The sequence below is a fragment of the Solanum lycopersicum genome, chromosome 10 (assembly GCF_036512215.1).
Source record: "Solanum lycopersicum chromosome 10, SLM_r2.1".
NCBI classification, from domain to species: domain Eukaryota; kingdom Viridiplantae; phylum Streptophyta; class Magnoliopsida; order Solanales; family Solanaceae; genus Solanum; species Solanum lycopersicum.
This window is the reverse complement of record NC_090809.1, coordinates 50,388,280-50,401,104: the sequence shown is the minus strand read 5'-3', so window position 1 is coordinate 50,401,104 and position 12,825 is coordinate 50,388,280. Positions and strand designations below refer to the sequence as shown.

The 12,825-nt window shown below is 33.3% G+C and overlaps 3 protein-coding genes across 7 annotated transcripts; 2 read left to right on the top strand and 1 right to left on the bottom strand.

Moving 5' to 3' along the window:
* Window positions 1–1,567: 1,567 nt before the first annotated feature.
* Window positions 1,568–2,398, top strand: LOC112940108 (uncharacterized). The gene is made up of 2 exons (XM_069289977.1): window positions 1,568–1,873; window positions 1,952–2,398. The coding sequence occupies exons 1-2, from the start codon at window positions 1,568–1,570 to the stop codon at window positions 2,396–2,398; spliced, it is 753 nt and encodes a 250-aa protein (XP_069146078.1).
* LOC112940017 (uncharacterized) lies at window positions 2,166–8,297 on the bottom strand. Of its 2 annotated transcripts, XR_011211882.1 has the most exons (12): window positions 7,696–8,297; window positions 6,635–7,456; window positions 6,382–6,543; window positions 6,087–6,300; window positions 5,845–5,997; window positions 5,696–5,758; window positions 5,572–5,616; window positions 5,146–5,491; window positions 4,850–4,976; window positions 3,918–4,274; window positions 3,739–3,813; window positions 3,599–3,661 (listed from the first exon to the last, which is right to left on the bottom strand). XR_011211882.1 is itself a non-coding variant. In XM_069290087.1 (11 exons), exons 1-11 carry the CDS (start codon window positions 8,137–8,139, stop codon window positions 3,484–3,486), a joined length of 3,090 nt encoding a protein of 1,029 aa, XP_069146188.1. In that variant the 5' UTR covers window positions 8,140–8,297; the 3' UTR covers window positions 2,166–3,483. The 2 variants fall into 2 exon arrangements, 1 of the variants encoding a protein (XP_069146188.1); XM_069290087.1 differs by having other exon boundaries at window positions 2,166–3,661; window positions 3,739–4,274.
* Window positions 8,298–8,596: 299 nt separating this feature from the next.
* On the top strand, window positions 8,597–11,975 carry LOC101267944 (uncharacterized). Of its 4 annotated transcripts, none has more exons than XM_004248673.5 (2): window positions 8,597–8,869; window positions 11,178–11,975. In XM_004248673.5, the coding sequence occupies exons 1-2, from the start codon at window positions 8,784–8,786 to the stop codon at window positions 11,860–11,862; spliced, it is 771 nt and encodes a 256-aa protein (XP_004248721.1). In that variant the 5' UTR covers window positions 8,597–8,783; the 3' UTR covers window positions 11,863–11,975. The 4 variants fall into 4 exon arrangements, with proteins under 4 accessions (XP_004248721.1, XP_010327440.1, XP_004248724.1 ...); XM_010329138.4 differs by having other exon boundaries at window positions 8,638–8,774; XM_004248676.5 differs by having other exon boundaries at window positions 8,712–8,869; window positions 11,115–11,975.
* Window positions 11,976–12,825: the final 850 nt, after the last annotated feature.

Below are 12,825 nucleotides of genomic sequence, written 5' to 3'. Positions count from 1 at the left end.
CACAGAGTCAACGTTTGCCACCCTCGTTTCTGTAATTGCTACTCAATTGTCAATAGACACATCAACAAGTAAAGTTGAAATAAGATATAAAATTGATGAAAGGTCTCCTCCAATTCAAATTCATAATGATATGGGGGTAAAGGTATATCTTGAAACTAAAAAGGAACATCGAGATATGACAAGATACCCTTTATGTGTCACAACAACTGAACCAGTCAACTTGGAGACTAATGCTGCACTCATTCCACTTTTGTGTTCAGACACTTCAGGAGATATGAGGGTTATACACAATTCATACTTCTCTAATACATTTAATGGTATTGATGAAGCAATAGGGTTAATTGGATTCGGATCATGTGAGGAAGTTGATGAGCTAGAAGAATTAGCACCAGGCATCATTATTAATCCCAATCACTCTTTATTTGAAAAAGATCAGGTGTATAAGAATAAATATGTCCTCACTAGTGCACTAAAAAGACATTCCATTCTTAATCATTTTCAATTCAAGACAACAAGATCAAGCGCAATAAGGTAAGACCTAAATTCAAGTCACTTTAAATTATTAATTGTGTATTAATATTTTTTCTACAGCTATTCGATACAGTGCCTAGGAGAAAGCTGCAGTTGGAGTTTACGAGCTTCAAGCTTGAACAAATCTGAAATGTTCAAGATTAGAGAATTTGAAAGCGAACACACTTGTTTGTTGCTACATAATTCATTATCGGAAAGGCTAGCAACTAAGAGTGTTGTTGGGAGTATTATTGTGGGTAAATATGCTGAACCAGATGCTAATTACACACCAAAAGACATACAACGTGACATGTTAGCTGAATATGGTGTGTGACTCACATATATGCAAGCTTGGAGAGCTAAAGAAGCAGCTCTTGAATTAATCCGGGGTGATCCAATTCAATCATATGCAAAGTTGCCAAGCTACTTTCACATACTAGAGGCGACTTACCCTGGTTCTCATATAAGATTTCACAAATCAGAGGATGACCGTTTTTATATGCGTTTGTAGCTTTGTTCACCTCGATAAAAGGATGGGAATATTGTAGACCAATTGTAGTTGTTGATGGAACTTTCTTAAAAGGAGCATACAAAGGGACACTGTTAACCGCTAATACCTTAGATGCAGCAGGTCAAACTTTCGAATATGATACTGTTTTTTATATTGAATTTTTGAACTATGTATTAAAATTGAATTATGATTGCAGTAAAAATGTATTAAACTTGTATTAAAAAAAGTGTACATGGTGCAGGGAGTATATTGCCACTTGCTTATGCTATTGTCGATTCAGAGAATGATTCATCTTGGGGGTGGTTTTTTGAGCAATTCAGAGATGCATTTGGTCAAAGACCAGAGATGTGTATCGTTTCCGATAGGCATGCAAGCATTATTAAGGCAGTTTCAACAGTTTATGATGAAGTACCTCATTTTGCATGTATGTGGCACTTACTGCAAAACATAATGAAAAATTTCAGAAGAAGTCAACAAAGGGTCACTGAGTTGTTCTACTCTATGGCAAAAACATACACCATGACAGAATTTAATCAATGTATGACAATGGTTGAGAAGATAGATAAGAGGATCAAAGATTACTTGTTGAACATTGGATACAACAAATGGTCGCGTGTGCATGCTGAAGTAAACAGAACTTGGATGATGACATCAAATATAGCAGAATCAGTCAATTCACGAACAAGACATGCCAAAGTTCTTACAGTCTTGCAACTCTTGGAATTCATGAGACAACTTGTACAGAAATGGAATAACAATAACAGATCAAAGGCGACATTTTCAGGTTTTCACCTTGGAAAAAAGTATGAAAATATATTGCGGCGCAATAAAACTGCATCAGAGAAATTAAAGGTATGCCTAATCTGTTTGCTAGTATTTTTTCTTCGGATTCATATCTAACATCTCTCTTGAATATATTTTTTTTCATAGGTTGTAGAGACAAATAAATATGTGTATACCGTACTTGATGGTATTACACAATTCACAGTATGTCTTCACCAACGTACATGCACATGTGGGAGATTTCAATTGGATGAGTTACCATGTCCACATGCTTTGGCCGTTTTAACAATAAAACACACTGGTTATGAGAAATATTGTTCGGCTTACTATACAAGAAAAACTTTATTGTTGACATATCAATTTCAAATGGATCCCCTGCCAAATGAAAGTACATGGAACACACCAACACATGTTCTTCAAGATATTGTACTTCCACCTCATGGAAAGAGACCTCCGGGAAGGCCAAAAAATAAAAGACATACTCAACTGAGAGAAGATGGATTCAAGAAGGCGAAAATTACATGCAGTAATTGTGGACAACATGATCACAACAGGAAGACTTGCAAAAATGTCAGGCCTTATGATCAAGAATAAAAAAATAATTTGTTTAGTTCCGCAATCTCGTGTTATTCAGTTTAATAGAATGCTTTCTTAGTTGTGCAATCTCATGTTATTCAGTTTACTGGAATGTTTCTATGTGTATAGTTACATTTTATATGATATATAGATGAAATGATATAGTTTACTGGAATAACTCAGTTGAGCTTGAGGCTTGGAAATGTCTTGCTGAGTATAATTGTCAGGTTGGGGAATTTGGGTGATGCTTGGTATGTTTTTGGTTTGTTAGTATTTTTGTAATATAGCTCTTTGTCACTTGTTAGTATTTGTGTAATACAACTTTAGCTTAGGTTTAATTCAGGTTTAATTCAATTGTTACCATTTGTGTAATATATATTTAATTCAAGTTTAATTCAGGTTTAATTCAATTGTTACCATAATATAGATTTAATTCAAGTTTAATTCAGGTTTAATTCACTTGTGGAAATTTTAAGATTAATGTCTTGTTCTAATTCTATAAAGAAAAATAGGATTTCAAAAAAATAAATAGTATCGATTCGTAACACAGAAGTTCATATATTTGCAACCAAAAAAAAATACATGATTTTTTTTATAGTTTTCACAACTTATTGAGGTTTCATGTTCACCTCGAAAATTACAATTTTTTACTACTCAAATTACATATTCAAATAAAACTATAACTTTAAATCAACCTAATTACAATTTTTTACTACCATTTCCTGCCATTTTTACATAAGCATTCATAGTGTCATTCAAACAGAAGTATGAGGAGCATTGACTTTTTTAAACTCAATCATGCATACTTCCAGCAAGCTGGATAGACATGGGCAGCAGCTTGTTGCTCCCAAACAAACTAACATATGTAGCATTCCAACTGCAAAGACAAAATTCCTTAGAGGAAGTACAAACAGAAAGGATCAATAAGGACACAAAGAAGGAACAACTTCAAATAGAAGACTTACATATAAACAACACAGTTAGGTATATAATATCAAGACTTACAAAATAGACCAATACAATTTTTCATAGCCATAGTAACTACAAATTGTTTTACATTATATAGTTTTCATAGTCATACTAACTAATATAACTATATTCCTTTATCTAACTGGTCTTTCGTCTTCACTTTGAAGGTCACTCGCTTGCTTCCTTCTTGCATATTCCCATAATATAGCTCCAAATCTCTTTCGGACAATGTCTGCCTTTACTTGTTGATTTTGAATATGTTGGCCATTACTTACAAACTCCGCAAATGCAGCAACGAAAACTCCACAATCCCTACAAAATTCAATATAAAATTATTATCAAAAAATCAATTTAATAACTAAAAAAAACACATATTTAATAATACTTACAGTGAATCCTCATTTTGTCTGGGAACATCTTTAGTTATGAAATGAAACTCAATTTTCTCGAACTCATTTATCTCACTGTATTTTGGTGTTGACTTCAATTCAGGACGCTTATCATAGAACTTAACCACACTTAGATAATATGGTAAAACAACCGAAAGCATCTCAACAATATTTTTTACCTCTAAATTCACCCCACCCCTAGCCGGAAATGAATCATACACCTCCAATGACCTTTGCCCAATATCAAACACCACAAAAATCCAGTGACGATTCTCTTTAATGTTTAGTGGAATAAGAACAAAATCCACTTTATCCCACGAGGTACTTGCCAACAAACGACGTCCACTGATATACCGGGCAATATCATCAGAATCTAAAACTTTAAAATTTTTCTTATCCTCATGAGCATCACAAAGTTTAAAGAAAGAATTGGTAATCTTTGTCTTGAAAACACAATCACTCGTCGTAAAACGAACATTACTGTTGGTATCATATTTTCCTTTCTTTCTTAGGTAATAGAAAATGACATCAATATGCTGCAAAAAAAAAACTTATGAAACAGAATAGTGAAAGAACAGTGCAGAAATTTCAACTCAAAGTTAAGGTAAAACTCTGTTTTCGCCCCAAGTGTGGCTCATTCATCACATATTGGTGAAACACAACAGTGATAGAACTTATGAAGATGTTCAATTTCTACCCAGAAAAAACTTAGAGACAACAGTAACTTACTGAAGCTGACATATTTTATATAATATTCTAGCTCATGTATATGCATATATGTGGATTCTTAATGATACAATGAACCTCAAAAGAAAAGAATTGAAGCTAAAATGACAAGAACATGATTACAAGTTTCATTCTTTTCGCAATATCCTGAGCTTTTGTCCCTCTTGAAAGACAAAGACAAAGGGAACAAGAACAGAAAGAAAAATGACTTGCAAGCTATAGAATTACAACGTCACACAACTAAAGAGCTTCAATAGATGAAAAATACAATCTATCTACACAACTAAACAGAAAGAATTTTAGTTGAGACAAAGACAAACTCAAGATTAAGAAACAGAACGAATCAAAGAAATATTAATGTCCAACTAAAATTTATATAACAAACCTCATCACACCATTGTTGTCCAGAATGTGCCAATTTGAAAAACCAGAGTCTTTCATCTACTGTACAGACACCCAATTCAAATGCTGGATTGATAACATTAAGAGCATCTGTATAAGGTTTCTTTCCCCTATCAAAACAGAACAAAAATAAACAAATACTCAAAACCGAGACAGGAACAACTAAAAAAGAGGCAAATACGAAACTAAAAAAGAGGTACAGAGCGTTCCACAAATTGAATTAAGCTTGTATATATTATGAATTAGGAAAATTATCCCAAAAACATCAAAATAAATTACCTCTTTTTTGTACCCATATAAAGCCACTTAGTGAATGAATCGATCAAATCAGATTCATCATCTCCTCCGCTTGCATATAAAAAAGGATGTTTTGTCTCAAAAACCTGACGTGTAACACATAAAGTTCCTCCAGATTCAAAATGTTGTGTGAAGGGAGATGTTATTAACTTTCCTGGATTTTTCTTTCTGCCACGTTTCTTCGGTGACACTTTCTTTTTGTTTTGATCAACTTGGGCTCTTTTTTTTAGATAAGATTCTTCAGTCCTATTGATCTGAGAAAGATCTTTATCAAGTAAAATAAAGTCATCTAAAGTATGCAAAGGTTTTTGACAATCCTCTGTTGCATCTGCATATAATAGATATATTGATTAATTTACAATCAACAGATGCAACACTTATTTATGTTGGTTTTTTTTACTACATTACCATCAGGTTTCGCCCCAACTGTATTCACATCAGCAGCCTCTTGGACTGTAAGCCAAATAAATATTTTAATAATGTTATCAAAATAAATCGAAAGAAGTTTAGTTGAAGTTAAGAAAATGAATACCATTTATATCAGCAACAACCTCTGATAGAACTTTTTCAATAACAATTCCTGCAACATCTTCATCTGTACATAACAAGAACATTTAAAAAAACAGAATTGAATTAAAATATATGAAATATGTAATATATTTGTATAAAATCCTTCATTACCTATTTTACTTGATACTCTTTCAAGATTTTCAACATCAGCAAATCTAACTGTAGCTTTAAGCACTTGAGATTCTTCATTTTTATTTGATCCCATAACATGAGCATCGTTCCCTCTCGATTCATTTACAGATGCATTAACACGGGGAGAAAATGCTGTATATGTAATTAACATATTATTAAAAAAAACATATCAAAGTTAACTGAAAAATGAAATATCGAATTCGTGTCATTTATAAACGAACCTCCATTAAAATCTAATCCACCTGAAAATGTCTCGTCAGCATGCTTCTTAGATGGTTCCTTAACTTCTCGAATAACAGAGCTGCTACCACCACTCTTAGCAAACAGCAAAGAAATATCCTCCAATAATTGTTTGTTTGAGTTCACCACAAATTCTTTGATTTGATTGAATCCTAAATCAATCTTCTCTTCAAGCGCTTTGTTATTTTCATTCACCTAATAGATATTAAATCATAACGAAAATATTAAAAAATAACAGTTTTAAAATAAAAAGCCTAAAGTTTAGTTTGTGTATACTTTTACAAGCTCTTTTCTCAATTCTATGACTTCATTGGTCAAAATGTCTAGACCATGATTTGATCCTTTAGGCTCCAATTTCAAAATTTCAGCATGGTAATCACGAGTTTCAGGAAGCCTGAATTTGGATACTTCATCTTCACTGACCACTATGTTCTCAAACTGAAAAACCAAATACACAAAATAACATTAGATATAGTAACTTGAGTTCAAATAAACAATGTAATAAAATGTATTAACTTTGTACAAATACCTTGTTTTTTGTAGGCATGAAGAGACATTTCTCAATATATTTTAACCATGGACTTTCTGCAATTGTCTTCCAATTCAAGATTCTTGGAATAGAATCAGCAACACGAATAGCTATATCTTCATCAACCTTTGAACAACACTCAAATATCCAAATTTGAAGAGCAAGAGGCAAGCCACCAATTCTATAGTACTTATGTGTTGACTTAAGCTCATGCCTCACAGAATCAGACAACTTTTTGTAGACATCTAAACCCCACGGATATGAATTGAATTTTCCACTTTCCACAAGGTAAAAATCTCTATTGCTAATTTGGTATTCGTTGTCCTCATATGAAAATAAAAAATCATTAATGAAGTATAGAACAGCCAATGAAACAGCCGAGTCATCATCTATGAATTTTTTAGCTAAAAACAGTGCACGTAGATGACTCTTTGGAACTGTGATTTTTTCCGGAAAATAACTACTCATCAAACTACATCTAGAATTGGGAACATTGATAGATGTGCCATCACCAACACAATTTAAGCCTGTAACTATCCCAAATTCTCTAAGACCAAAAAATAACTTTTTGTTATTTATTTCAATAGCAAACACATCATCCGGTGTGTGTTTTAACTCTCTATTTATAAGACAATGAATAAGTTGTAGTTGTGTGCTTGATTTTGGAAGGTCAAGAAAGTACCCAAAACATGTATTCCTAAACATCTCAAGTTGTTTATCAGATAAAGATAGTTTGATTTGTTCAATGACACTATGATTAGTGTAACATGACCACCTACTCGAAATATACACAACATCAGGATGTTTCCAGAATTTACGATCCTGCATATGCATTAAACATGAATTAAAAATGTGTTACTACATACTAAAGATGAATAAAAAATGAATTAAAGTTGAATTAAAGTTGAATTAAAGTTCAACTAAAGTTGAATTAAATATGAATTAAAGTTGAATGAAAGTTGAATTAAAGATAATTTCACATACTACATCTAAAAAACAAGCAGCAATCAACATACAACCCATTGCTAAACAACAAATAACTAAGAAGTACTAGCACATACCGGATATCTACTCTCTGGTAGAATGACACTTTTGGGTAAACGATTTCGTGTTTTTCCATCATTCACCGGCCTTTTCTTCTCCAATCCATCTTTATTTTTCAAACTTTTTGACTGAAATTGAGGAGGTAAATCCTCAAAATCATCATCACTGTCAACGATTTTCTTCGATGTAGATGCCAAAGTAACACATATTTTTTTTGATTTCTTCATTGTTTTAACCTCTTTAACTCGTTTTTTACCTTTCTTTTGCTTCTTGTTTTCTTCCTCATTGTTCTTCTCCTCATTGTTCTTCTCTCCCGAAATTTGTGATATACCCAAACTAAAACTTGGAATTTCATCCATAGAATTAGAAGACGAAACTTGAAGCTTCTTTCGATTTCTTCGATAAACTTTTCGATTCGAAGCCGTCACTAGACGCGGACTTCTTCTAAGACCTTCTTCCATTAAGATTCGTGCAGAAAAATGGAGAAAAAAAGCAAACAGGAACCCTAATTTTTGACGAGGAGAAGGAGAAAGAAAAAAAAAGAGCGAGAAAGGATATGAACTTTGTTTAAAATTTGTATAAAAAAGGAATAAATGGGTTTTAAATTGTTTTAAGTTAATATAGCTAAAAGTTGACAAAAATAGTAATAAATAAAAAGTGTACTTAAAATTGATAATTATAAAATAAAAGGTCTTTGTTTATGTAATTTTTCCATTTTAATACTCATATTTTGATTAAATTTTATTCATTCTAATGAATTTATAACATATTGCACAAAGCACACCTATTTAGAAACTAGTAAAATAAATAAGACAAAAAAAATTATATAGAATAATATAATAATAAAAAAAATATTAACAATATATATGTTTAACTTTGATAACACTGCTTCATTCTTAATCAAAGTTGTTTCATTTGATTATTCTTAATCAAAGTTGTTGTTCTGAGTCCCTGCTGCCGGGGGCTCGAACGTGGTAGTTAAAATTGTACCATTCATTTTTGTGGCGTTGGTGGTAAATAAATTAGAAGTTAGGAGATTTCGACATTAAGGGGAAGGTACGGAGGAGGCTCTCAATCCACCAACCGACACTACAGGGTCTCTTTTATGTTTTTTCTTAGCTGTGTATCTTTTCTTTCTCAGCTCACCTTTTTCTCTTTCAGATCACTCAAGATTTTCATCCTTAATTTCAGGTGTGTTCTCAATCTCTTTTTTTTTTGTTATGAGATCTGTATTGGAAACAAATGGGTTTTAATTGATGTGGGTCATTTCTAGATTGGAGGGTAGTTGTTATTATGTGATCTGTTGTTGGATCTGTTAGGGTTCTTTGTCTCTTTTCAATTTTGAGTTGATTACTATTTGTATTATGTATAAAGTTTCAGTCTTTATGAGAAATTTGTTCTTTTTTATGGGAAATGAACAAAGCAAGTATATGGTTGGATTTTAGTCTATAATTAGTTTGATTTTTGTGTCTTTAATCTGTAGTTTACTAGAATTTGTTCTCATTGATTCAGACAATCCATGATGTTTCTGCTAATATACATGGGTCTTTCCAAAAAGAGAATATGCTGTGTTGATTGAGGGAGTTGACTATCTCTTGGTTTGCAAACATGATTAGTTTTCGTGCTATTGTTTCCTTCTTGAAATGAATTGGCTCGAATGGAAAAGGATATATGTGGCTTCAGTTTCTTTTTTTAAAAGGAGGTAGGGTAGAATTTTAGTAATTCACATTATAGTAGTAAGAGGGATTTTTTGTGTACCCTTTGGGGTGAGGACCTTCCCTGGATCCTCTTAATGCAGGATGCTTTGAGCACCGTCTGCCCTTTCTCAATAGCACTACGAGGGAGCTACGAAGTTGCAAAAAAGAATAACAAGAATCTTCTTTCAACTATGCAGAAAGTCTATAAGCTCCATCTTGATATCGAAATCATGAACAGCTTTCGTGTTACACAAAAGAAGTACTCTCTTAGCAGTTGAACTTTAGAAAAGATGAGGAAGAATTTCTACCTTCTAAATATCTGTGTGGATTTGTATTTGTTGAACCTAACTAGTTTGGAATTGACGGATAGTTGGCTGATTGATTGAGTTTTTCGAAATTTTGATGAGCTAGAATTAAGAATCAGATATCAGATACATGATTTCCCATCGGAGAAAAAAAATAATCAGACACATATATCCATAATGGCTGTATGAGTTTCACAGTAGTTAGTTACCCTAGCTGATTGTCAAGAGTTTATCCATTTTCTTGTATAGGACAATCACTTAGTGAGAGAGAAATGAGATATCCTTCTCCATGAAGTCTGGAAAGCTCTTCTGCTTAGATGTGGAATGGAAAATCCTAAGGTTACCTTTTTCCTTTTTGAAATGAGTTCATATAAATCTTGTTCTTGGTATTTACGAGCAGTGTAAGTTTTTGCAAAGGACATGAGTTTCAAAGCTCAAGACAAATTAAACAAACTGTTGGTAGTGTTGCTTTGGCTTGCAACAATTAATTCTTTGGACTCTGCTTGCAACCGTGTAGAATAATGGGCAGATTATCCGTGAAGCTGGGCAAGAGAGTCTTACCTTTCAGAATGATCAAAACATGCTTAGAAATTTTCCAGCTGATAATGTTGCACTTTCTATTAAAAGACTTCCAAAATTTATTCCTAATTCAGTCTTTACTAATCTCTGCACTACTAATTCCTATTATTAGTAATCTGTGCACTACTAAACCTTGCATTGTAGTGACTCGATAAGATTTTGAGTGTTTCACTCTTTTGATTCTTGAACAATCAAAAGAATACAAATAATCAATTCAGTGTTTCAAATTTTCCAAATAAACATGCATATATGCATTTTCTCTATGACCAAAGATGGCAATTTTAGAGTGAAACTTAGAAGTAATATAAACAAAAGCTATAGATACCAAAGAAAAAACTACAGTAATTCAGACTAAAAATAAACAAACAACTAACATCAACTCCACGACTTCATTATATGCAGAACAAAAAGAACTCTGATACTCAGGAACCCTCTAGGCAAAAAGAAATTCCAGTCTATGTGGCTTGTTGACTGGATCACATCTTTTGAAGATTCATACCTAGCAGTTCCTTTTCTAGTTTCACATTACAATCAGAGTGAAACACGAAACTGGTGGACAAGATAGTAGACAAGGAGGTTATGGTTTTTGTACATTATTAGAGGTTCAGGACTTATCCATGATAACTGTCTACCTATAAATTTATAATTTGAAGTTCTTAGTAAAGGGGAATTACATCCTATTGTCTATAAATAAATTTTTGTTCACTTTTTCTGAAGGCTGATAAAATGTTTCTGTTTCCTGATGCGACAGGTTATGATATTTATATACACTGTTTCGTTCACAACTTTGTATTTCATCTCCTTTACCCCTCCTCTTAACCACTCTTTCTCATTTTTTACTTGCATCGTGGGTAGCTGGACGATTAAATTCGAGCATCGTGTTCCTCATAATGCAACTGCGCTCTAATTTGCTGACAGGTTTCTTTATTCAAGGATTGTGCATATGGATCATGAGACAGGCGAATCGTTGGATTCTGTGCCTTCAGATAATGTGAGTTGTGAGCATGGTGATTTTGAATGCAATATCTGCTTTGAAATAGCTCAAGATCCTATTGTGACTCTTTGTGGCCACCTTTATTGTTGGCCTTGTCTTTGTGAATGGTTGCAAGTTCATTCACATTCCCACGAATGTCCAGTTTGTAAGGCTCTCATTGAGGACCAGAAGTTAGTTCCTATATATGGTCGAGGCAAGACAACCTCTGACCCAAGGTCTCACATACGTCCAAGGATGAACATTCCTAACCGTCCAGTATTTGGACCAAGACCACAAACAGCTCCAACACTAGATATGAACTATTTCCGACCCGATGAGTTGGATCAAATGGGGGGATTTATGCCTATGGCCAGTGCAAGGTTTGGAAACTTGACATTATCTACTCTTTTCGGAGCTATTCCATCTTTTTTTAATCTTCATGTGCAAGGATTTCATGATGCTACTGTATATGGTGCAACAACAGGAGTTCCATACCTCTTCTCTAGTTCACTTCATGGGGGTTATGCTCATGGATTTCATCATTCAATCCATGTAGATGGTACTAAGTTTTTTATCAAGATGTTTCTCTTGATTATCGGTTTCCTCTTAGTTGTTTCCTTAATTTTGTAGAGAATGTCATAAATTAATTAAGATGTAGCATTGTTAATCATGTGTATATATGTTTAGAGTAGTAGACTTATATTTATGTTTAGCAAAGCAGGGTGCTCAGTTATCCTTCATTATATTCAGAGTTAGCCTTACTTATTGTTGTCCAGATTTATAGCAGGTAAATTCAATCTCATCTTCATACTCTCCAACATATATATATATTCAATATGGCAACTGAATGGAAAATAGTTGAAATAAAAACAATGTATTAAGACTAACGACAACGTAATACAAAGAAAAGTAAAGTTTCTGTTAAACAGAAGATCTACAGATTGGACAATTCTTCTTGCCCCTCAGCAGCCATTGTTGTATGCAATTTGCGTGATATTCATGTCCACAACTGAGTGTACCAATTGTGTCGTTGTTTACATAATCAGATAGACATATGGAACATATCTCTTCTGAATCAACTTTATTAACACAATGATTTGTGGTTTTCATCATCACAATTTCCTCCTCCTGCTGCTGCTGCTGCTGGCTTACTTCAGTGTGATGGGCTGGTAGATCAATCAAAGCTGTATCATCAAATGGCTGTGCGCTGAGACGAGCTATTAATTGATTGACATCATCAGTTGGTTGATGAATGAATTGATGATGATAAGTATAAGGATCCCAGAAAACAGAGTGTGGAGCCAAGTGACGATGAGTATATGGATCCCAGAAAACAGTATTTGTTGAGGGATGATTGTGGGGTTGTGAAGGAAAGAGAGGAGCAGCATTATCAATGACAAAGACACCGTCAATGTATTGACCGTGTGTGAGAAACAGAGCAGGATCCGAATTCATACTCATCATAACAACAAACACAGAAACAAAAGTAAAATTTTGCTTCTTTTCAAGATTAAGTTGGGGTTTTGCAGAACAAAGAAAAGAGAGCTGCAAATATGAATTCAATAGCAAAAGCTCACACACACACATCTATAT